This window comes from Neophocaena asiaeorientalis, unplaced genomic scaffold, assembly GCF_003031525.2.
Source record: "Neophocaena asiaeorientalis asiaeorientalis breed wild unplaced genomic scaffold, Neophocaena_asiaeorientalis_V1.1 scaffold327, whole genome shotgun sequence".
Lineage (NCBI taxonomy): Eukaryota > Metazoa > Chordata > Mammalia > Artiodactyla > Phocoenidae > Neophocaena > Neophocaena asiaeorientalis.
The window spans coordinates 8,792,574-8,817,609 of NW_020174560.1; the positions used below are offsets into that span (position 1 = coordinate 8,792,574).

The 25,036-nt window shown below is 48.4% G+C and overlaps 2 protein-coding genes across 2 annotated transcripts; both read left to right on the plus strand.

Annotated features, from left to right (window-relative positions):
- Positions 1–3,167: 3,167 nt before the first annotated feature.
- On the plus strand, positions 3,168–9,309 carry CCL5 (C-C motif chemokine ligand 5). Its single transcript, XM_024757604.1, has 3 exons — positions 3,168–3,405; positions 4,782–4,893; positions 8,828–9,309. Exons 1-3 carry the CDS (start codon positions 3,330–3,332, stop codon positions 8,913–8,915), a joined length of 276 nt encoding a protein of 91 aa, XP_024613372.1. The 5' UTR covers positions 3,168–3,329; the 3' UTR covers positions 8,916–9,309.
- Positions 9,310–11,886: 2,577 nt separating this feature from the next.
- HEATR9 (HEAT repeat containing 9) lies at positions 11,887–24,539 on the plus strand. Its single transcript, XM_024757550.1, has 15 exons — positions 11,887–11,974; positions 13,110–13,159; positions 14,754–14,935; positions 15,199–15,325; positions 15,552–15,608; positions 15,801–15,857; positions 16,545–16,602; positions 16,991–17,121; positions 20,872–21,054; positions 21,446–21,538; positions 21,627–21,746; positions 22,805–22,878; positions 23,354–23,405; positions 23,847–23,933; positions 24,165–24,539. Exons 1-15 carry the CDS (start codon positions 11,887–11,889, stop codon positions 24,537–24,539), a joined length of 1,734 nt encoding a protein of 577 aa, XP_024613318.1.
- Positions 24,540–25,036: the final 497 nt, after the last annotated feature.

Consider the following 25,036-nt stretch of genomic DNA (forward strand, 5'->3'; position numbering starts at 1 on the left):
TGGTTTTCGGGAACACAGAATGCCAGGTAAATCATAATGACAGTTGCCATTCATTGGACACCCACCCTGTACCAGGTACTGTACTGTTTACACAGGTGCTCTGATTTCCTCATGGAATCAGTAGTTTAGAGCCAGAGAATATACTGATTCCGTGAGTCTGAACTCTGATTTTGCACAGGAGAAAGTGAGTGGCAGAAATGGAATTACCGTCAGGTTCTTCTCTCTCCTCTGCACACCCATAATCCCCTGGAACCACCAAAAGGGAAGAAAAATACTCCTGATGTACCCACTGCCTATTCCTGCTTAGCAACCCTGCCATCCTACCCACTCCCTATTCCCACTACCATTTATACACAGACATGCACACACACTTACAAACAGCAGAATCATTCACTGGGATTTAAAGATGGGGATGAGGTTGGTCGTCTGTGGTTCCCTCAGCTCTGTCCGCAGCTCGTGTCCCAACTCAGCGTATTTGGTATCCAGAAAAGTACTTTCCTTTCTTCCTTAAAGAAGGAAACTGAGATCAAGGAAAGGCAACAGAAATAGAGCTCACAGGGAAAAACAGCCTTAGCAAACGTTTCGGGATTTCTCTAGATACAATGCAGTGTGGTAGGAAGCTAGGAACCAAGACAGACTTGGGTTCCATGTTGAATTCTTATCACTTTAGGAAATGTGACCTTCAGCAAGTCATTTAACCTCTCTAAGCCTCAACTGACCCACCTGCTTACAAATAGTCTTCGTAATAGGGTTCACGAATCCACATCAACTGGGGTCCGGGGTGGGTGGGTGGGGCTGTCTAGATTGCCGAAAAACCTACAGTATAGAATATCCTTAAAGGGACTGCCATTTTCTTACTCAATAATAACACGATAATAATAGCTAATGTTATTAAGTACTTAACAGTGTCAGGCATTGTACTTAAGAGCTTTCCAAGCATGAGCACATTTATGGCAACTTAATTGTCTCAACAGCTGTGGGAGGGGCCACTGTTATTATCGCTGATTTATAGATGAGGAAACTGAGACCAGAAAGATGAAGTAACTTGTAGGAGGCCACCTGGCTTGTAAATGAAACACCAAAGCCCCGGCTCTTAACCACTAGGCAGCACAGCCTCCCACATATTTGCTGACTAAGAGGATTACATGAAGGGAACAATTCAAACAGGCAGATCATTTTTGTGTAGATGGCTGGATGTTTCTTAAGCGCTTACAATTTATTTCTTTAAATGAGATGGGCCATGGTTTCCAAAACTGTGCTTCTACTGGTAATTGTTTAACGAGTCAGGAGGGAATGAGAGGATTCTTATGACAAGTTGAGAAGAGCGCCTGGCACCTAGAGAGGATGAAGAGCAGCTTAACTGCCTGAATGATGTGGGTCAGTGGAAAGAGCTTGAGCCTGGTCATCAGAAGCACCTGGGTTCATAAATTGGTACAGTCACTAGGGAGAACAGTACGGAAGTTCCTTAAAAACCTGAAAATAGAGTTACCATACGATCCAGCAATCTCACTCCTCGGCATGTATCCAGAAAAGACAAAAGCTCTAATTTGAAAAGATACACGCACCCTGTTGTTCATAACAGCACTATTTACAATAGCCAAGACATGGAAGTAACCTAAGTGTCCATCGAAAGATGAATGGATAAAGATGTGGTATAGGGCTTCCCCGGTGGCGCAGTGGTTGCGAGTCCGCCTGCCGATGCAGGGGTCGCGGGTTCGTGCCCCGGTCCGGGAAGATCCCACATGCCGCGGAGCGGCTGGGCCCGTAAGCCATGGCCACTGAGCCTGCGCATCCGGAGCCTGTGCTCTGCGACGGGAGAGGCCACAGCAGTGAGAGGGCCGCGTACCGATTGTCATTTTGCAGCAATATGGATGGACCTAAAGATTATCATACTAAGTGAAGTAAGTCAGACATCACAGATTATCATACTAAGTAAGAGAAAGAGAAATACTATATGGTATCAATTATATGTGGAATCTAAAAAATGATACAAATGAACTTTATTGACAAAACAGAAACAGACTGACAGACACAGAAAACAAATTTATGGTTACCAAAGGGAAAGGGCAGAGGGAGGGATAAATTAGGAGTTTGGGATTAACAGATACGCACTACTACATATGAAATAGATAAACAACAAGGAACTACTGTATAGCACAGGGAACTATATTCAGTAGCTTGTAATAACCTACAATGGAAAAGAATCTGAAAAAGAACATGTATATATATAGATATATATGTATCTATACATATATATATATCTGAATCACTTTGCTGTATACCTAAAACTAACACAATTTGTAAGTCAACTATGGTTCAATTTCTTTTTTTAAGTCAATCTGAAAAAAAAAATACTTGGGTTCAAATCCCACTTATTGCTGTGTGACCTCGAGGACCTCAATGACCTCTTCTGAGGCACGGTTTCCACTTCTATAAAGGGAGAATAATAACCATCCTGCGTCAAAGTCTTCGGGTGGAAGAAATGAGACAAGTTCTCCCCATTCTGGGTGATTCAGTCACCCTCAGCCACCAAGTTACATATGTGACGATAGCTAGCAAAAAACATCCTTGGTGTAAGATTATGTTTTTCTTTTAATTACGCTTTTTAAAATGCGTTTGCCTTTGTTACTGTCAATAGACACTTTTAGATAATTCAGAAGTCAACTTCAGCCCAACCCAGGCCAAACTGTCACTAATTCTGAATTATCCAAATAGGAACTGATGAAGATTGACTGTATCCAATTCTTTGGAATGGAGGAAGGACCTCGGCTCTAATCCAGACCACCACTTCATTCAGTTTCAAGGATGTCCCAACCATGAACCTTTTCATGGTGAGCAGTACTTAGCGGACCGAGCACTGCAGCAAGAGCCAGGGCACCTGGGCTCTGATCTCGTCGTACTGCCCTTCCTCCTGTCCCCAGGGAAGCAGCTTCCTGACCTCTGGGAGGACCCCTGCCCTGGCACACGAAGCTGAGGATGCCAGCAGAGGAAGAGATTTTTCCACCACCGTTGCTTGTGCTGGTTCTTCTCAAGGGCAAAGAGGGAAGTGATGAGCTCACTCTGGACTGGAGGGCAGTGAAGAGAGCAGCGAGGGAGAGAGAGAGAGACTCATATTTCCGGAGGCTATTTCAGTTTTCTTTTCTGTTTTGTGCAATTTCACTTATGATATCAGCCAGTGTGTGGCTGCTCTTTTGGAAACTCCCCTAGTGAGGGTGCCCCCTCTACTGGCCGGGCTCCCTATAAAAAGGGCCAGCCTGAGCTGCAGAGAATCCCTGCAGAGGATCCTGAGACAGCAGGTGGATCTCCCACAGCCTCTGCTCACAGCTACCATGAAGGTCTCCGCCGCCGCCCTCGCTGTCATCCTCACCATGGCTGCCCTCTGCGCTCCTGCATCTGCCTCCCCATGTAAGTCCAGGTCCTGACCACCACACCCCCCGGGGTCCAATCCTTAGACTGGCCCAGATCTCGCCCTCTTTTCAACTGTAGCATTTATACCATCTGAACCCTATGACTTACATTCCCCTGTACTGCTTTACCCAGATGTCCAGTTGTCCCTGATAGATCTCAAAGCCACTTCATGGCAGGGACCCTCTGAACAACTTGTATGTGTCATCAAGGTCTACACCCCAAGCCCTACAGGTGCTCGCTGAGTGTGGACTGTTGCTGGGGATACTAGCAGGCAGGGGCAGCTCGAGCTGACCTCCAAACATGACTAACTCATGTCTAGCAGCAGCAGGGTTTCTAAGAAGCTTCTAAGCACTAAGTAAAACTCTCCTGGGACAGTCATATTCCCTCCATTTCACAGATGGAAAAAAGTGGGACTTGATAAAGGATAACAAAATCTAATTAAATGCCCACTCTGGGTCAAGCATTGTGCTGATTGCTTTGCAAATATCATCTTATTTAATGCTCACACCTACTCTTTGAGTAGCTGTCCTCGACTTATAGAACCCCGGAGAGGTTAAGTAACTTGTCCAAGTTCACGCAACTAGGAAGTAAGGAAAGCAGTGTTCAAACCCAGCTCTGTTTGGCTCTGAAACACTACTACTCTGCTGGAAAATGGCAACTGACACTTCCCGGGGCCATCCTGAATTAACTGACCAACAAAAAGTCCTCCTTCTCTGTTCAGAGCCCTTCTCAGTATGCCTCAGCCAGAGGGTCCCAGGATAAAATATGCATCTTCAGGCCTCTCTTAGGGGTCCTGGCTCAGTCATGAAGTCTGAGTTTTGGAAGCCTCCCCGCAACCCACCCTAGGTCTCAAAGAAACCAAGTTCTGAACCCATTGAGGATCCTAGGAGAGCAAGAATAAGGGCAGAAGACCTAAGACAAGCCCGGAGGAAATGCAGGATGCCATCAGAGCCAAAGGCATGGATGGGGTCGTGGTACAGAGGGAAGGCTCAAGGATTAGGTGAGGGAATCCCCACTCTGGCACTGTGTGTCCATGGCCAAGTGACTTTACCTCTCTGAGCCTCAGTTTCAGCCAAAGGAGGATAATAGTCTGTTCAAGATAAATCATATAGGGACTTCCCTGATGGTCCGGTGGCTAAGACTCCACGCTCCCAATGCCGGGGGCCCGGGTTTGATCCCTGGTCGCAACTAAGATTTCACATGAGGCAACGAAGATCCCACGTGCTGCAACTAAGACCCGGCGCAGCCAAATAAATAAATAAATATTTTAAAAACAAAAAACTTTAAAAAAGATAATTCATATAAAGCACCCAGCACAATACCCAGTGCGCATTGGCAATGAATCCAGGAGTCTTCTTTCTTCCCTCTCCCAGATGCCTCGGACACCACACCCTGCTGCTTTGCCTACCTCTCCCGCCCGCTGCCCCGCGCCCACCTCCGGGAATATTTCTACACCAGCAGCAAGTGCTCCATGGCAGCAGTCGTGTGAGTATCAGCCCTGTGGAACCCTCCAGGGGGTGAGGGAGGGACACCTTTTGCCCCAGAGCCAGTCCCCCCACCATGAGCCCTCAGAGATGGTGCCCCATCCACTCCCACCCATCCTCCGGCTGCTCAAATAACCATGGTTCCGCCCTCTCTAGCTTCAGATTCCCCCGCTATTGTGGAAAAAGGCTAGACAAGGTGTTCCTGAAGGATCCTCCCCACTCTGATGGGCTAGGTTAGGTCTCTGATCTTTATGGATGTGACTGTTTCTTGAACCTGGTCTGCCATGCCCCTGGGTGGAGAAGATCGACTCAGTCATCTCTTTCCAGTTAAGAACCCCGCAGTCCCTCATATCCGACACCCAATCAAATCCACCTGCAACTTCAAAAGGAGCTAAAGAGGAGAGGTCAGAGGTCAAGGCCCTAGTTGCAGTCAAGCGTGTTAAAAAAAAATAAGTTATTGATTGATGAAGAAATAATGAAATGAGATTCTCCTTTAAATACATAAGCTACCATATTTAGAAAAATAATAATCCTTGCTACCTAGGAAGTACCTACTGTGTGTCAAATGTCTTACATGCATTATCTCTACATTTTATCATAACATCCCGGACAGGTATGCATAATTTTCTCCACATTTCAGATAATGAAAGTGAGACCCAGAGAGGTTTGGTGACTTGCCCAAGGTTGTACAGTAAGTGAGGGAGGGATGGAGCCTGTTTCTGGAGCCTCCTCTTTCTACTCTAGCAAGGTCATTAGTGATAGTGGCTTAAGAAGTTTAAGATGACAGAGACTTAAAGAATGAAAATGGGGCAATCACGAAGTTTTCCATATAATGATGACGTTTTTTAATCCAAAAATTTCTGTGACACTGGCAAAGTTACAGGTATTCAGATTTGGCCTTTGGTCCTGCTGAATCTTTCGAAGTATAGCAATAATATTTAGCACTACTGGGACTTCCCTAGCGGTCCAGTGGTTAAGACTCTGAGCGCGGGTTCCATCCCTGGTCGGGGAACTAAGATCCTACATGTCATGTGGCACAGCCAAAAGAAATGTAGCACTAATAATTTTATCTCTGAAAACAAGTATTTTTCAAAAGGAAAAAAAATCCTTCTTTGAGCACCTATTATGGGCAGGCAGAGTGGAGTAAACCACCATCCCTGCCCTTCTGGGGCTCACAGTCTAAGACAGATGTAGCAATGACCAGGGCACCCTGCATAAGAATGTTACAAAAGGAAAGAGGGAACACACCACGATTCAGGGCTTAGCTAAGAGAAGGGATTTAGGCGAAGTTTGCTGCAAAAAGTGCTGTTTGACTTGGGACTGTACTGAGGGACAGGGTGTATGAGGCAGAGGGGATGTCGCCAAGACTCTCCTCTGGTTTTTGTAGAGTCTCCGTATAGGAAAGCACTGAGGGCCTTGAGTGTCAGCACAATGAAGCAAAAGTGTGAAATGAGCTGGAACGGGGAAAGTCTAGACAAGAGAGGTCCAGTGGAGAGGCTGCTGTTGTCCACATGAGTGGTACTGAGGCTGAACAGGACCTGAAGCGAAGGAGAGACGGGGTGAGGAAGCTTCTGAGGTGGAATCAGCAAGCCCTGGCAGGGGCTGTGAGGTCGGTAGCAAGGAAGAGAGAGGGGTTGAGTGTGATGCTGAGGTTTCAACCCAGACCTGGAGAAGGGGGAAGGTGGAGCCCCCTGAAGTCCTGAGGAAGAGCTGTTTAAAAAGGAAAGGACCAAGGTGCCAGCACAACAACTCTATGGAAAGTCCAGCAGGGAATGTACGATGAAGAGTTTGTAGCCGAGGAAAGGGTGCTGGGGCCGGAGATGTGACTTTTTTTTTATAGGAGGAAGGGGTCTCCCGATGTCACAGTGGCAGGAATACAGCAGTCTTGGCTGTTCCGGCTAGTCTGTCTTGATTAAAATCCCAGCTCTGCCAGTTAGTAGCTGCATGAGCTTGGGCCCGTCACTTAACCTCTCTGAGCCTCAATTTCTTCATCGGCAAAGTGCAGTAAAAGAGAGGTATTTCCCTCACTGGGTCAAAGTGAGGATAATAAAAAGAAAGATAACATTAGAATATTTCCTGGCACACAGTTAGGTGCCTGATAAGTTGTTAACTTACATCATCATCCTTCTCCCCCTCTAAATGTATTATTATATACATAGAAGTGACAAGTGAAACTCGAGGAGTGAATGCAAAACATTCAGTCACTAACTCATTCAATAAATATCCATTAAGCACCTACGGTGTGCCAGACCCAGGGCCAGAGACTTGAGGAAGCGCACAGGAGAGAAGGGCAGCCACGTTGAGCACACCTGCTCTCAAGGGGCAGGTGAAGGTGGAGGGAAGTCAGGCCAGGAGAGGCTCCCCACAGAGTGGGCACGGAGAGAAGGCTTGGCAACGGGGGCTGCTAGCCAGTATCACATTCAGCAGGGAGCAGCAGCAGGAAGCCTGGGCAACCCTCCCCCCAGATGTCGGTTTCCTGGCCTTTCGACTTCCTGGCCTCAGGCCAAGGGGGCTGAGGAAAGACAGTGAGTCTGCAGGATCTCCTGTATGACACCTGGCTTGCCGAGGGCAGGGTCTGCATCGGAAGCTCCCTCGCCACCCCAAACAAGAAGACAAATACTAGGAGGCACCAGAGCCCAGTACACCCCTTCTGCTCCCTTTCTTCTCTGCACACCAGGCAGGGGAGAAAGTGAGGTGGTCAGGTAGCTCTGAGTGAGGCTCAGAGAAGGGGAAGCAGCTTCCCTGAGAAAAAACGCTCTCCATGATAGAGCATGAAAAGGGGCCAAGAAATCCTCATTCTCATCAGATAACCTAAGCCTTCACTTTGTCTGGAAACATCTCAAAAAGGTGCAGGAAAGCATCCTGAAGGAGAAGCCAAAATGAGAACGGTCCACATAGGCAGGGCTAGCTCCACAGTAACACATTAATGGGTAGCACTGCTGGCCAGGCCCAGGGTGTCCCTCAGAGAGAACCAGTCTCCCAGCAAACAGGTAAGGCAGGCAGCTGGACGTAGCCCATGATCCCCGGCCTGTGAGCCTTCCAACTTACACCATCAACACCTGTAGAGATAAGGCCTCCCGCCCTCACCGGCCTCCACATTCTGGCCGGTTAATTGGTAGAAGTGCTTTGACATCTGCCAGTATCGCAGGGTCCTCAACCTCTCCGAGCCATGGTGTCCAGTTTGGGCTCATGTTGCTCTGATCCACCCTAAGGCAGAGGTCCCGCAACACCCCAATAACAACACATGCATGGTATTTTCCAAAACTAATTTATATATACTATCTCATCTGAGCTTCACAACAATTGTGCTAACTAGGAATTATTTCTGTCCACATTTTAGAGGTAAACGTATAGACTCAGAGGCCCTAAGTGATTTGCCCAAGGTGATCTAACTAGTAAGTGGTGAAATCAAGACTCAAGTTCATGCCCTTCTTCTGTTCACCCAGGCACACGCAGATGGGTTCCTCTGTCGAGTGTCTATGTGTGCCAGGCACTGTGTTATCTAAGGCCAGATCACACATTTGTTTCACCACCTCATCTCCCACTTACTCAGCCATGACTCAGTTCCTGGAAGACACCTCTTTTTCTCTGCATCTTCAGCACGCAGCACAGGGTCTGAAACAGGAAGTGCTGGGAAGTGGTTGACCAGCTCAAGCCTGGGCTCCTAGGGCCCCGTATCCCCTTAGATCTCCAGGCTGCATGTGTTTTTGCGGCTTGGGGGGCGGGGGGGTTAAAATGCACACAGGACTGCTTCTGGCTTGGAGCCCTTTGACCCAACAGAAGAGAAAATGTTCTCTCCTTGAACGCCACCAATACAATCGTATGGAGCTCCAGAACTAACCCACCCAGTACCACTTCCCCCCGCCTCAATCCACCTCATCTCCAAAACTGGCGCTCCCAGCACTGACCAGGTCTCACCCTCTTCTCTCCCACAGCTTTATCACCAGAAAGAATCGCCAGGTGTGCGCCAACCCAGAGAAGAAATGGGTGAAGGAGTACATCAACGCTTTAGAGTTGAGCTAGGATAAAGGACGCCTTGAACCTGAACTTGTGCAAACTTTGCTTCTTGCTCTTGTCCTAAACAGCTTGGGAGGTTTCCCCCCAGTGCCCTCCTCCCACCCGCTCCTTGGAGGGCACAGATTCCACCACCCACAGCAGCTGCTGTAAAAGCCTCCCAGGGCTCCTGGGGCTCTGCCTTGTGCACAGGAGGTCTCTAGGCTCCGAGCTTCAGAGCCCTCGCCCGGCCACCGCTCTGCAGTCAGGAAGGATGTCAGCACCTCTGGAGGAGAAGGAGGGAGGGAGACTGGGCTCCTACGGTCATGCCCCATGACCAAAGCGCCCACCTCAGCCCCTCACTGGGAAGGGCTGACTGGCAAATGTAAGAAATCAGAGTTTCATTAAAATTCTCAAAGCAATTACAAAGCAAGCTCCTGGTTTGACTTCCTGTCGGGAACCCCCCTTCCTCGTGAGCATTAAGCATTGGATCCAGGGCTGGTCACATCTGGTGTCCATCCTGGAGTTGGGGGTTGTGGCCCTATGCAGTGAGCAGGCCCCGGGGGCACAGGCTCTCTGAAAAGGGGCCTGGGCAGGACAGAGCAGGTAAAGGGACCAGTGGCTCATCCACTCTGAAGGGAGACAAGAGTCACTACCTCCCAGCCCCGAGGCCCCGAGAGTTTCTCTCACTTCCCACCACATACCTCCCTGCTTCCTCAGACCATGGTCGGCCCTTCCGCCTACTCTGCTGGCTTCCACCCTAGCCCACCCTACCCCTTACCAGCAGTGGGTTTCTTTGACATACCACTCGTGCCCCTGGAATGGGATTTCATGGCACTCCCAAAACACCTCAGTTCTTTCAAATAAAGAGAAGGAGGGATTTTGTTGTTTTCTACCACGGCACCAGCACTTTTCAGGTGGGAGTATTCCAACTTTCCCATCGATGTGTTCCTTCCCGTGAACCTGTCTTGGCAAATATATCCACATAATCAGAGCCAGCGTTAACCGCGCTATCACTCTGTGCCAGGCATTGCCAGCTCCCTACATCCACCATCCTTCATCTTCACGACCCTCTGGGGCAGGGAGTATGATTAACCCTGTTTACAGTGGGGGAAAGCCCTTGGCAAGAGATGGAAATAACTTGCCCAAAGCCCCAAAGCAAAACAAAAACAAAAAACAAACAAACCAGAAAAACAGGGGAGGTGGGGTGGAAGGTGGTACAATTAACATTTAGACGCACCAGGTCCAAAGTCCAATGCCAAAGCTGCTGCTTTTTTTTTTCCATCTTTAATCTGCAAAATTTCAAACCTAGTGAAATTTGCAAGAATACACCCATATACCCTTCATCTAGATTCAAATATTCACATTTAACCACATTTGCTTTATCTACGTGCATATATGTGTGTGTATATACACACACACGTGTATTATACAGATGGTTGGTATGTACGTGTTTTTCTGAAATGAAAGTTGCAGATGTGGTATCACTTCCCCCCCCCAGTTTTAGTGTGTATCTCCTAATAACAAGGACATCCTGCGTAGCCACAGAATGAGGAGCATTTAACACTGACACGATATTATTTTCTAACATAGAGTCCACGATCAAATCCCCACAATTGTCCCAATTATGTCCTCCAGAGCTATTTCTTAAAATCCAGGCTCCAATTACAGGCACATATTGAATTTAGCTGTCAGGCCTTTTTAGTGTCCTTCAACAGACTTTCTTTGTCCTTAAGATATATTGGTATTTTCTTCAGGAGTTCAGATGGGATTTTTGTAGAATATTTCCTAAGGTGGGTTTGCCTATTGTTTCCTCAGACGTAGATTCAGGATGAACATTCTCGGCAGGAAAACCACGTGGTGACGCTGTCTTTCTCAGTGCAGCACGTCAGTTTATTGCAAGCGACGGTCCAGTCGGAGGACTTGGTGGCCTGTGTTTTCTCACTACAGCAAGCTGCCTGCTGTGTGCCAGGCACTATGCTAGGTGTGGAGGTTGCAGTGTAGCAATCACTGCAAGCAATGAAAGGAATTCTGTGTAGCACAAATGACATGAAACCTTCGACAGAAGCAGTGGCTCAGCGAGCACGAGGACTCTACAAGAGTCAGCTGTTGGTGGCAATGGAAGCTGATGTACAGCTGATAGACTCTGAGATAAAATCTGTAAAGGGATGGCATTTCTACTTTTCAGTGTCAATATATGTGACTATCCACATTTGCATTTTTTTATTATTGCTGTTCTTATATATTTTGTTTTAATAATTCCAGAGTTTCTTTTATTTTTATTTTTTTTAGTTTTGGCAGTGCCTCACAGCATGTGGGCGGCATGTGAGATCTTAGCTCCCCAACCAGGGATTGAACCCAGGCCCCCTGCAGTGGAAGTGCTGAGTCTTAACCACTGGACCGCCAAAGAAATCCCCACATACTTTTTAAAACTCAGATTTTTTTTTCTAAAATGAAATAAAATAAGTGTGCTCAGTGATCAAAAGGAAAAAAAAGAGTTCCATCTCTTGCTGCCAAGGAGGGAGGCATGTGTATGAATAGGGCTTTCCCATTTTTTTTGCCATTTTCCTGATGACTAATCCTAAGGACAATCCCTGCTCCTAACATGGGCTACGTGAGCTTGAAGTTCACTAAACGCTTCGACTTTCTTTTTGAATTTATGCCTCACCACTGCCCCTCTACCTAGCCAGACAAGCATGGCTTTCCCACTTTTCAGATGAGGTAAGTGAAGCTCCCAGAGAGAAAGGGACCAGCTCAATCCACAGGCAAGTAGATGCCATGTCTGGGACTCCAGAATGGAACCGGAGTGTTTTATTTACCTAGGCGATCTGGTTGCCCGGCACTTGGAGGCTTCCACCTCCAGAAGCCCAGACACCTCACTAGTCTCTCTTGTGCCACAGAGGACAGGTCTCCCTGAGCTGTGACCCTGCTCCCACAAGGGAGTAGTCCCTGTAGTCCCCTCCCCAACCCAGGTGCTCTCTGGTTCCCCCAGGAGAAGAGGATGGCCTACGAAAAATCAGTCAACATCTCTGACATCAACACGTCAATGTTCAAGTGCCCATGGCTGGAATATCCAGAAAGGACCAAAGGTGAGGCTGAAAGGGACAGGAGTGGAGTCAGGGATAGGGACCTGAAAAGGAAAGCTCCCAGGCAGGGGTCTGGGTGATGTCAGCAGATCCATGGGAAGAGGCAGGGCAGACCCTTGGATACTTTCAAGGCTCCCCACAGCCCTCAAGGTAAGTCTCCAGCGCCCTCTAAGATGGGATGTCTTTGTGTCTCCCCAGCTTCTGCCCCCTCATCTGCACCCCATGCTTACGACTCCAAGGTTTGCAGGTATTCCTCGTGCCCACTGCTCTTCCCCCTCATCTGTCTGGCTACCTCCTACTTGCTCTGAAGACTCGACTTGTGTATAATCTCCTCTGGGAAACCCTCCCTGCTCCTCCCAGCCAGGTTAGGGACCCCTCATCTGGACCACGTGTGCCTTTATCCATCTTCACATTTGTTTCCCTCTGTTAATCACCAGTAAACAGTTCTGTCTCACCAGCTAGACCAGTGGTTCCCAAAGTATGTTCCCAGGACCAGCAGCATCAGTATCCTGTTAGAAAAGCAAATTCTCAGACCACACCCCAGATTTACTGAATCAACACTCTGGGGATGAATCTTCATCTGGGGATAAGGAAATCTGTGTTTTAACAAGCTCTCCAGTTCTTTCTAATGCACACTCAAGTTTGAGAACCACTGAATGAGACCAGTGGTTTTCGCCATTAGCTGCACATTAGAATCCTCAGGGGAGCTTTCTAAAATGCCTGGGCCCCTTCCTCAGAGAATCTGATTCAATTAGTCTGATGTAGGACTACAGGCATGTTAAAAATTCCCTCAAATAAGTTTAATACCCAGCCAGGGTTGAGAACCACTCTGCTAGACCAGTGTTCCTCCAATTTCAACGTGCATAGGAATCCTGCTCAAATGAAGATCCTGACTCAGTAGGTCTGGGGTGGAGCCTGGGGCTCTGCATATCTGAGAAGCTCCCAGGCTATGGCAATCTCACTGTTCCACAGACCAAGATACCAGGAAAGTATGAGTCCCTGAACAACAGGAATTATGCCTTATTTATCTCCCAGTGCCTGATACAGCGTTCATTAAATGCTAATGCTAAATAAATGAAAGACTGGAAGGATGACTCTTCAATCCACCCTGGTCACTGTCATCCCATTTGTACCACAGAACTCAGAAGAGCCACAGCTCCTGTTCTCCTGCCCTTGTCCTGCCACCAGGTAAGACCCCTAACTTCTGCCACCCTGGGAGCTTTGTTGAAGTAGGAGGGGCAGCAGACTATCCTTTCCCATTAAGGCTAGTTCATAGAACCCTGACACTCACCCCTGGGGCTGCTACTAACTATGTGTGACCTTGGACAAGTCAGTTTCCCTCCCTGAGCCTCAGGAGTATCCTCTGTCACAAGCCAACCCCTTCCCATCTCCCTTTATCAAGTTGCTATGAGACAATATCTGTAAGGCTTAGGCTATGCAGGCAGGGCTTAATAATGAGTCATTTTTATTAACACAGGGATCTTCCTCATTAGAGTTGCCAGATAAAATGGGATGCCTGATTAAATCTAAATTTCAGCTAAACAATGAATATTTTTTAGTATGAATATGTCCTAAATATTGCCTTCATTACCTGGAATCAAAATTCAACAGGACATCCCGTTTTTTATTTGCTTGGTTTTTACTAAATCTGACAACCCTACTCAGACTGAGTCAATGCCCCATTTTCTGACGTCACGACAATCACCCGAGAACTCTTATGATGATCTTCTCAGTCACCACACTGGGAACCACTGGCTGAAGCCCCTCTTCCTTGTTGCTCAGAGATCTGTTGTAGAGACAGGAAGGCTTGAGAAGAGACAGGAATGAATCCTAGCCAAACCTTCCGAGAAAGGCCCTGACCCATCCAAAACCCTCCACTGCAACCAGAGCTACAGTTTCACAATTGTGTAAGAGATAGATTATTTGAAGAAATCCTGCTTTTCCAACCAAACTATTAAGTTCCGTGAGGGCAGGGCTGATAACTGTATCCCCAGCACCTAGTACTTGGCACATGGTAAGTGCTCACTAAGTATCTGTTGAATGCCTGAATGAAGGAGCTGTAGCCTGAATTTCCGCCCCCGCCCTCTTTACTCCACATCTCCCTCGCCCCCTGCCTTTTCATCTCCTTGCCCAAAGCTTTTTCAAAGGACTCTGAGATGCTCAACTAACCAAACTGTGTACAGTTGTCCCTCGGTATCAGCAGGGGATTGGTTCCAGGACTCCTGCAGATACCAAAATCCATGGATATTCAAGTCTCTTGTATAACGTGGTGTGGTATCTGCATGTAACCTACACACATCCTCCCTAGATTACTCATAATACCTAATACAATGTAAATGGTATGTAAAGAGTTGCTGGGTACGTGGCAAATTCAAGTTTTGTTTTTTGGCACTTCCTGGAATTTTTATTTTCCAAATACTTTCGATCTGTGGTTGGCTGAATCTGTGGATGTGGAACCTGCGGATACAGAGGGCCAACTGTACTCAGATCCATTTGCCGACCAGCAATGGCTTCGCCACCTTTATGTCATTTGTTCTTCACAACCACCCTGGGAGGGGTACAGAACAAGCAGTATTAGCTCCAATTTGCAGATGAGAAGACTGAGATCTTGGTGGGGTGAAGTAACTTGCCCGAGTCACACAGTGGGTTAGGAGGTGGCTGTGACTTCAGCTCAGATGACAAGGCTGAAGGGCTCTTTCCCTTGTCTAGTCCCTCCTCACCCTGGCCCTTTTCCTGGCTGAGGAATGCCCCCTGTGACTGCTCTGCCACTCACACCCCCCAGATGCCAAAGGAAGAGTTTCCCCCAAGTCCGGAGTGCTGGAGGCAGCACCCAAGCAAGCCAAACTCCGTACCTTACTGCTACTCCAAGCAGCCTGAGATCTACACGCACTGGCACACCCTGTATAATCAGCAAAAGGAACGGGAGGCCCAGAAGATACTGTGGAAAATGAGACATCACCCTAGGTGTGTTGGGCCCCTTCCTGTTCTCCACGCCCTCCACATCTTCTAGGAAAGGAAGGAAAGAGAAGAAAGGGTTGGAGTGGGGCTGGGCGTGGTGCAAGTCAGCCTCCAGATCCCAGAGGAGACCCTGGGGTAGAAAGAGGCTCATCTTTCTTCCTCTGGTCTCACCTCTGAGCTGGGCTGAGGACCAGAGGCAAAGAAGAGTTTGTGAAGTAAGGAGGGAGGGAACAAGGGGACCAGGGCTACCTGTGCAATTTCTCACACAGGTACCTCAAAGAGGGTACCCTCATCCCAAAACTCCATCTCCCAATGAGCAAGCTGATTATAAAACCTCAGATGGAATCCAAGCCCTTAGATCCTACTGGGGACCCGCTGAAGTGGCAAAGATTAAAGGTCAGGGACCATGGCTTGGGGGAGAATGGGGAGACTCTCTTTCTGTGGGTGCCCTTACCTGGGGCTCACACCATCCTTCTGCCCTCAGTCCCTGCCTGCTGCCTGCAAGATGGAGGGAGAGGAGGAAAGGGGATTGGATTGGATGAGCTCCTTCCAGTTTGAAAGTATAGCTGTAGCACTCTATTTATCCCTTTCTTCCCTTCCACTGGCTCCCTTTGATGGGCAGGAACTCACAGAAAGCCTGAAATCTCCCAGAGAGGATGAGCAGCTCTATGCAGCACAGGTGAGAAGTGGCGAGGGTGGAGGGGCATGGTTACAGGTAGGAGTTGGCTGAGCTGAGGAGTAGAAAGATGCTTGAGGTGGAGGGCCAGGGTAGAGTGATGTCCCAAGAATAAACTCCGGCTGTGTCAGAGGATGGAAATTCCCGGTGGTGGTGTCCAAGGTCTCTTCTCTTTCCTCTACCCTGTTCCTGCAGGCTCTGGGGTGCCTGGGCGTCAGAGACAAGTTTATCATGGAAGCACTATGGCAGGTGGTGAGTCTGGGGCTGCACAGAGATCAGGAGAGGAGGAAACAGAGCCTGAGGTGTGTAGAGCATTGGCACATGGGCACTGACAAGGCTCGCCAGGCTCAAGGACTACGGGTCAGATCCAGGGAGGAGAGAGCTGCCTTGTGTGGCATGTCCACATCTCATGCCTTTGGCTTCTTTAAAGGGCAGCTTGATCTAGAAGGATGGGGAAGGGGGAATCTGAAGATCCCCTTTGTCTAACAGGTAAGATGAGCAACTAAAAAGCTAGGAGAAAACTGGGACTGAGTTCATTCTCTACCTTAACTGAGTCAATGCCTGTGCCTATATGCCAATTTATAATGGGGGGTTCTGTGTTCTTACACAGAATCTCATTTAAGTCTTCCAATATTAGGAATAGGTAGTAGTTGCTGCATTTTTCTAACGAGAAAATGAAAGCTCTGAGAGGCCAAGTGACTTGCCCAAGGCCATGTGGCTACCAGGTACCAGAAAGGGATGTGAACAAAAGTCTTACTCCCAAGTCGTGTTCCTTCCATCGTACCATCCTGCCTGTACCCTGTGTTTGAGCATAAACAGGTCACTCTCTAGGCCTCGGTTTCCTCATTTGTAAAATGAAAAGTTAAGCTGAGATGATCCTGAAAGCTCTGACATTCCACCACCTTATGGCATGTTCCTACCCACCGCCTCTTAAATCAGGCCCAAACTGGCCCAGAGAAAGTGAAGTATGAGGCCTGTCAAACCCTGGCCATCCTGGGTGAGTATGTCCTCTCCCTGGGTGGGGAGAAGGGGGGAGGTGAGGAAGGAAGCAGTGCAGGCACACTGCCCTTTGGGGAAGGACAGAAGGGAGTGGACTGTACACTCACTGCAACCTAGCCATTGGCAGGGTCTGGGAATTGTCTGATGTACTGTTGGGCAGAGAGAGGAAGGTGGGGTGAAAAGCGAGAAGAGATTGGAGGGAGGGAGAGAACGGGCTCTGGGAACGGCTGTCATGCTCAGCCAGCTGCTCTGGTGTCTTGAGGGGACGGGCAACCCTGTGACCTAGTACTTGGAGCTTCTGTCTCGAAGGCACAGGGGTCAAATGGATTCTGGCAGAGAGGAGCAGCCCTGAGGCTCTGCCCTGACCTGAGGTCCTCCCCGTCCAGGTTGCCTGAATAAGCATGTGATCCAAGCTCTCATCAAGCAGCTGAAGGGGCAAAATGAGGGGCAAAGGATGGATACTCTGACAGCGCTACGGGCGGCTCTGAACTCCTGGGCTGCTGTCCCCAAAGACCAGGTGATTGGGAGGAGGGTCAGTCACTGGGGCGAGGTAAGACAAGGTAATTGATAGTGTTGGCAGGGGGTTAAGCCAGGGAGAAGGTAACGTAGCTCCTAGCTTTGATGGTGGAGGACCTTGTCCTTGTGGAGTCCCCTGTGGAATAGGTTCCCTGGACAGAGCATTGGCATAGCCACTTAACTGGTCATACAACCTCTGAAAAGCCAGCTTTCAGAGGTGTCATTTGTCCGTCTCTAAAATGGACAGAGTAGCTATCTTATAGCATTGTTGAGAAGATTAAATGAGATAATATATGTAAAGCACCTAGCTCAATGCCTGTACTCTTTAAGTGATAACTCATCATCATTATTATCATCCTTAAAATAACCTATTAAAGGAAAACCTCTGCCAAAAGGATACAGGGACCAAGAGAGTCGGCTGACACTACTCAAGACTTTTCCCCCTTAGGGTCCTCTTACTTTGACCCCATCGCTGCTCCACGTGAAACAGAATTCATCACTCATCCATTTACTCAACAAACATATATTAAACAGCTGTCGTGTGTGAGACACCATCCTAAGCCCTTGGGATATGTCAGCAAACCAAACAGGCAGAGATCCCGGCTTCCGTGGAGCTTACATTCTAGTTGGGGTGGGGGGTGGGGGGGACATGTAATAACCAAGAAATTTAACTATATAGTATGTTAGAGGTAACAAGTGCAATGGAAAAATTACGTAGCAAGGTGAGAGTGATCGGGAATGCTGAGTGGAGATGGGATGAGTTGCACTTTTAAACATGGAGGACAAGGAAGGCCTCATTTGGAAGTTGTCATCTGAGCACAGACAAGAAGGCGAGGGGTAAGCCTTGCAGATATCTGAGAGAAGGCATCCCGGCAGAAGGACAAATCCAGGCAAAGGCCCTGAGGCAGGAGCACACTTGGCATGGTCAAGGAACAGCAAGGAGGCCATGTGAAGGAAGTGGAGTGGGAACGGAGAAACCAGGAGGAAATGAAGCTGGGTCAAAGATGTTAAAGGAGACTAGATCGTAAGTGGGCTTCTGGATGACTTTTAAGTACTTGAGCTTTTACTCTGAGTGGAATAGGTATTTGAGCAAAGCAGTAACATAATCTAACTTATGTTTCAAAAGGTTCACTCTTACTGCTATGCTGAAAAAAGATGGGCAGGGGTGGGGGGCAAAAGTGGGAGCAGAGAGACCAGTTAGGGGCTGCTGAAGCAATCCTGGTAAGATACGATGGTGGCTTGGACCATGGTGGTTGCAGTGTGGTTGGTAAGAAGTTATTCAATTCTGGATACATTTTTAAAGCAAAACTCTGACAGGTTAAATGTGAGTTATAAAAGACAGTGAGGGGCACTTCCCTGGTGGCGCAGTGGTTGAGAATCCGCCTGCCAATGCAGGGGACACGGGTTCAAGCCCTGGTCCGGGAAGATCCCACGTGCCATGAAGCAACTAAGTCCATGCACCACAACTACCAAGCCTGCGCTCTATAGCCTGCGAGCCACAACTACTAAAGGCCACGTGCCACAGCTACTGAAGCCCATGCACCCAGAGCCCGTGCTCCACAACAAGAGAAGCCACGACAATAAGAAGCCTGCACACCACAACGAAGAGTAGCCCCTGCTCACCTCAACTAGAGAAAGCCCGCGTGCAGCAACAATGACCCAACACAGCCAAAAATTTTTTAAATTAAAATTAAAAAAAGACAGTGAGGAAACAAGGATGAGGTCAAGGTTTTTGGCCTCGAAACTGAAAGGATGGAGTTGTTACCAACTAACATGGAGAAAGCTGCAGGTGGAACAGGCTTGGAGGTACTATAATATCAAAAGCCCAATTTTGGACAAGTTATGTTTCAGATGTCTACCGGACCTCCAAGGGAGACAGCAAGTAAACAGTTAGATATACAGCTAGAGGAAGAAATCTATGAGTTGTCAGCATATAAGTAGCATTTAATGTCATTCACCTAGATGAGATCACTAAGAACCAAGAATCAACCCTTGGGGCACCCCAATGTTAAGCGGTCAGAGACAAGAGGAAGAATCAGTAAATACTGAGAAGTGGCCAATAGGTAGGAAGACAGACAAGAGTGCAGCATTCTGAAAATCAAGTGAAGAACATATATCAAGGAAAGGAGATAAATCAACCATATCAAATAATACAAGGACTGAGAATCGATCCAATGGATTTAACAATGTGGGAATCATTGATTATCTTAACAAGAACCATTGTGGGGACTTCTCTGGTGGTCCAGTGGCTAAGACTCCACACTCCCAATGCAGGGGGCCTGGGTTCAATCCCTCGTCAGGGAACTAGATCCCACATGCTGTAACTCAAGATCCCGCGTGCTGCAACTGAAGATCCTGCATGCTGCAACTGAGGATTCCACATGCCACAACTAAAGATCCCACATGCCGCAACTAAGATCCCACACACCGCAACTAAAAAGATTCCACATGCCACAGTGACGATCCCGCATGCCACAACTAAGACCCAGTGCAGCCAAATAAATAAATATTTTTTTAAAAGAACCATTCTGGTGGGAAGGTGGGAGTGAAGGCCTGAATAGGGTGGGTTTAAGAGAGGATGGGAGGAAAGAAGTTAGAGTTGGCAAGCATGGACAACTTTCCAAGTTTTGCTGAAAAGAGTTGTAGTCAGCAGCAGGGGTAAATACTAGAAAAAGGAAAAATAACAGCATGTTTCAATGCTGAGGTGTAATGATCCAGTCGTTAGGAAAATGACCATTTTGAAGAGGGTGGGAAGAATTGTGCAGCAATGTTCTTGAGCAGATGAGAAGGGATGAGCTCGAACACATGAGTAGAGAGACTGACTTTAGATAGGTGGTCACGGTCCATTGTAACACGTGGAAAGGAAGAACATATGGGTGCAGGTGTTGAAAGTTGGATAGAAGTGGTGGTAAGTGTCTCTGGAACTTCTTTTCTAGTTGCTTTTATTTGCTCAGTAAAGTAGGAAGCAAGGTCATCAACTTAAGAGAATAGAGGAAGAAGTATTAGAGATTCCAGAGGAAAGAGAATGAATTAGAAGGGTGGGAAAGAGAATTGCCCGGGGAAAAGCAGTCTAATCACTAGGCAGCATTAAGGGTCTACACAAGGTTTGTGTTCATACATTTCAAGTGAGATTAGTCATCATAACTTTGTTTCCCGCCAGGAAGTGCAGGCGCAGCGTTGGTGGAGAGTTGAGTACAATGAAGCAAGAGGGGGTAAAGGAGTTGAGCGGGCAGGACCGTGGAACTGAAGCTGGGTAGAGGGAAGAAAGTGAGGAGCAGTGAAAAGGTGATCAGTGAATTGTTAGTCTTTGTGGAGTCCAACAGTTGTTGACATCAGAGGAGAACCAGAAAGATGGGGGGGGAGGGGTCATAGAGAAGTTGCAGTAATGGGTAATGATAAAGTCTCTCTGTGGGAATTAGTGGCTGACATAGAGTAGAGGACAAGGTCATTGGAGGAGAGGCGTTGGATCAGTGACATGTATATTTTTTCAAATGCCAGGAATTAAGACGGCAGAAGTGTTAGAGAGTAACATTGATCCATCCACAAGAAAAGTCATAGAGAAATGAAAGGATGCGGCCTAGGGGCAAGTAGATGACAGCAAAAATAAGGGAAGTGGGTAAAATAATCTCATGACTTGAGATTCACCTTAAGGAGGAGGGAGGATGGTCTGGAAGCAGTAATGAATTGCCTTCCTGGCAAAGCCTGGCCGAAGACATAGTCCCACCACCCGTGTCCCTCATCTCCCTCTCAGAGGACTCAGGTCGAGGATGGAGAGAAGCTGGTGCCTGTGCTGCAGATGCTGATAAAGAAGTCAGGGAACAAGGCAGCGGTGGAGGCGGCCCTGTGCTTGGGGTTCCTGAGGCCCTGTAGCAGCACAGCCCGAGAGTACTTGCTGCAGTGCCTGCACCAAGGGCCGAAGATCCAGCAGATGCAGGTGTGAGGGGCAGGAGGACGAGCTCCCTGGGGAGCACTGGGGAACCGGTGCTGACTGGTGGGGTCTGGACCCTGTCATCCTCATCCCAGAGAAAAGAAGCTCCCGCAAGGAGCACCACAGGGGCTCTGTGTGTTTTGTCAGTATGTATATACATATGAGTACAGGGTCGTATGGACGCTAAATGTACACGTCTGTGTACATTCGATGTGTATGGGTGTTCATGCACGTATGTACACGTGTGTGCACATGAACTTATGCTCTCACTCACGAGGCCAAGAGGGAGGAGAAAGGACCCCACCTATTCCCTACAAGTTCTAGCCCTCGAGCCTGTTTGGCCATCCAGATGCCTCTGGGCCTGGTATACCCCAGCCCGCCCTGCCCACCTCCACAGGCACTCAGTATGCTGGTCAAGATAATGGGTGTGCACTCAGCCACGGTCATCAGGACCATCCTAGACCAGCTGTGCTATTCCAGTGTCCTTGAGGTAAGCTCTAGGGCTGCCTAGTACCCTGCCTTCTCCAGGACTAGGACAGGGAGTCTATCCTTCATGTCTTCCCCACCCCTGCCCTCAGCACCGTTTTGAAGCCAGCCAGATGCTCAAGACCATTGGGCTGGAACAGATCCAGGCACAGGGCCTGGAAGGACTCACGTTTGACCTGCTCAGGAGGAAGACGTATAATGAACCCTTCTTCGTAAGTGAGCCCAAAACTCCCAAGTCCAGGCAGCTCAAAACTGTCTCTCTACCTTTCTCTAAAGACCCCCCTGGCTTGGTTCTCGCCATGCTGCCCCCCAAAGCATCACATTCACCCTAATGCAGCCCCTGTTTTCAAGCCACCTTGCCTTCATGCGGGCCGTTCTCTCAGCTTAAAATGCCCTGAGTCACCTCTCCCTCCTCTGCAAGGTGGAAAACTGCCGCATGCTTTCAGTCCCACTGGTAAGTAACTCATTTCTCCTTCTGCCTATTAAAATACGATTGTCCCTTTCAAGCCAGTCCAAACAACACCTCCTATGGGAAGCTTTCCCAGATCACCAACAACAGAATCACCCTGCCTTCCTCTGTGCTCCCTTGCTTTTATCTTTGTTATAGCTTGCTACAAAACCAGCCACAGAACTGCTGAAGACATTTTTCTAAACTGTGAATCAGATTGCATCTCTACACAGAACTTCTCAATCGCTCCCCAAGCCCTCAGAAGGGCTTACACTGCCCTTCACCACCCAAGTCCTGCCTACCTCTCTAGCCCCACTACACTCCCGCTCAGAGCCACACACCAGCTGCGCTTAGGAACACCCCGTCCTGATTTATACCTGTGGTCCCAGTGTAATTACTCAGAGTGCCCCACTCTGAAGAGTCCATTTGGTCACCTAGCTAAACTGAACTCTTTCCTGCTCCCTAACCTCTCTGTGCTCTCTCTTACCTCCAGGCTTCTGTACATGCTCTCTCTCTTGCCCGGGAAATCTGCCCCCAGCCCTCTACCTGGTTAACTCATGTTCCATGTTCAGGTTTCAGCTGGGGCATCACTTCTTCCAGGAAGTCTTCCTGGTACCCAGACTGAGCTAGGAGACCCTCCTATTGCCCCTATACTTAGTTCAGGAGTGTGACTGACTGTTCCACTTGTCTGCTTTCCCCACCAGAGCATGAGCTCCTCGAGGCAAGGATCATATATGTTGCACAAAGTAAACATTCAATAAGGTTTGAGAAGCACTTAAGGGTACACCCCTGAATCCTTGTCTCACCTTAATCCCTCTTCAGGCTATGAGGCAGGCTGTTGCTGAAACTGTGGAAGAGCTCAAGATGAAGCCCACAATGATGAACTTGGTGGAGGCGTGAGTGGCTTGGGCTGGGAACTGCCAGGGCCAAATCCTAGGCTGTGAGAAGGGGACAGAGGGTCAGAGAGAGCTGAGAACCTACGGCCCATTCTCAGCTCGCACTTGCCTGTGCCCCTGGCCAAGTCACTCTTTGACCTCTGGGCTTTTCTTCATCTGTAAAAAGGGGCGGATAATACCTACCACTCAGGGTTGCTATAAAGCTCCGATTAAGATGAGGACATGAAAGGGACTTGTAAAAGGTAATGTTCTGGACAGATGTGAGTCCTGATCGTCATTTAGTGCCCCCTGGAAAACTGTAGTACCTACCTTTCCCCTCCCAGCCCCTTTCCTCACCCAAGAAATAAGAAGGGGAAGTTAATAAAATTAACATCACACATCAGCTTTATGCCTGACTCACTCTGGACTGTAAGAAGCAGCCAGCCTTCCTCCCCTCCCCTTAACTGGACCACAACACACTCACTCCCTTCTCCAGGCAACTGACGAGCTCAAATGCCACTGCACGCCAGGAAGCAGTCGTCTCTTTGGTAAGGCCAGCTCCGCTACTCTGACCAGATGTTTTGATGGCAGGGGGAGCAGGCAGTCCAGCAGTTACTGAAGGGAAAAAAGGGCTGTAAAGTTTGGGGAGGTTGTTTGTTTGCTTTTTCATTTTAGAATTCCAGCCCTATCAGGAGTTCAGGAAAAGCTTTTCTTCAGGATTGGAGGTGGGTGGGATAAGGGACAGGAGAAGGGTGTGAGGGGCATTGCTTAGATATTACATGTAGAAACTATCTTGACTATTCTGGTGAAAAAATTGTACTGGAACCCAATGAAGTGGCCCCAAAAGGCAAGGAAAGTGCTACCTCTGCTGGGAAGCCATCTCTCCTCTCCAGGCACAGGGTCGTCACAAGGGCACTAGAATGGAAGAGTGTAGACAGGGCATCTTCCTGGTGCCGGCTATTTAGGCGCCCTCATCCTGCCTCTGCCAGGGTGTCCTGGGGATCCGCAGCCCACAAGTGTTCCACTTGGTCCTAGATATGCTGGATGTGGAAAAGAGCCCGTCTGTGAAAAAGAGCGTAAGGCATCCCCGCCCACCTCTTCCTCTTCTCAACCCTTCCTCCAAGCCCCTCCCACCTATCCTCACACCACGTGCTCTTTGTCAGAGGGGAGGAGAGGGGAATACGCCCGTAGACACTGTCCCCTTGACCTCATTCCCTGGGACCAGAAGGGCCTGTAGACAGAGCTCCCCCTCCCCTCCCAGCGTTGGCCTGAAGTGAGCCAGCCACAGGGCCTTTGTTTCAATACAGCTACAAGAAACATTAATTCTTTTGGCCTCGATTGATCCCTGGATCCAAAACAAGCTGAAGAACAAGGTTCTCTTTGTATATGAAGTGCCTAAGACCAGCATGAACGTAGAGTTCACGAGGTTCCGGAAAGAGCCTGAGAAACCAGAAGAGTTAAATATCCAAGACTTTCAACTTGCACAGCTGAACCCCTTGTTTCTTACAAAGTCCAGTGCCACATCAGACCAACAGAAGAAGTTAAATGCCCAGAAAGGGTCTGGTACCTCTGCCTTTCCATCCTGTTTCTCTAAACCACAAAAACACAAGGCACAGGCCACAGGGTCCTGGACACGAGGGATCAGGAAACAGCTCCAGATCCTTGCTGAGACCTCCAATTAGGTCAGTTCTTTTGGCTGAGTTCCCACTCTCTCTTTAAGGATGCTTCTCAGGCTCCCCTGAGAAAATAATCTATACTTATCTTCCATGAATAAATGAGCATCACTCCATCTACCACTACTGTTCCCTTCCTCATGGGCTGCACTGAAACATAGGTCACCTCACTCATGGCTGGTCACTCCCCTACTCAGCCACATGTCCTTTCCATGAGACAAGGCTGCTCTGGACAGCCAGCCTGCCTTCCTAAATCACGTCCTTGTCTATGCCCAGAATTTGATGACAAAGCTAAAGCTGAGCCTCTGCCCAGAGGTGGCTGCTGAGGGGAAAATGGGAGAATATCCTGGAAAGCTTGGCTATTGGACCATTTCCTCTTACTAACTTGCCCCCCCCTTTCCTATCAGTGGTCAAGAGATAAATTAGGCTTAATCAAGACCAACCATCCTCTCTTCTGTCTCTTCTCTTACACCTGCTTTCTACCTACCTCAGGGTCATTCCCTTTG

What these genes read in the sequence shown, in the direction of transcription:
- CCL5 (XM_024757604.1), top strand. Translation starts at nt 3,330, where the DNA reads ATGAAGGTCTCCGCCGCCGCCCTCGCTGTCATCCTCACCATGGCTGCC. An exon ending in TCCTGCATCTGCCTCCCCAT is followed by an intron (nt 3,406 to 4,781) that starts GTAAGTCCAGGT and finishes TCCCTCTCCCAG; the next exon opens with ATGCCTCGGACACCACACCC. An exon ending in TGCTCCATGGCAGCAGTCGT is followed by an intron (nt 4,894 to 8,827) that starts GTGAGTATCAGC and finishes TCTCTCCCACAG; the next exon opens with CTTTATCACCAGAAAGAATC.
- HEATR9 (XM_024757550.1), top strand. Translation starts at nt 11,887, where the DNA reads ATGGCCTACGAAAAATCAGTCAACATCTCTGACATCAACACGTCAATG. An exon ending in ATATCCAGAAAGGACCAAAG is followed by an intron (nt 11,975 to 13,109) that starts GTGAGGCTGAAA and finishes TTTGTACCACAG; the next exon opens with AACTCAGAAGAGCCACAGCT. An exon ending in CGTATAATGAACCCTTCTTC is followed by an intron (nt 21,747 to 22,804) that starts GTAAGTGAGCCC and finishes ATCCCTCTTCAG; the next exon opens with GCTATGAGGCAGGCTGTTGC.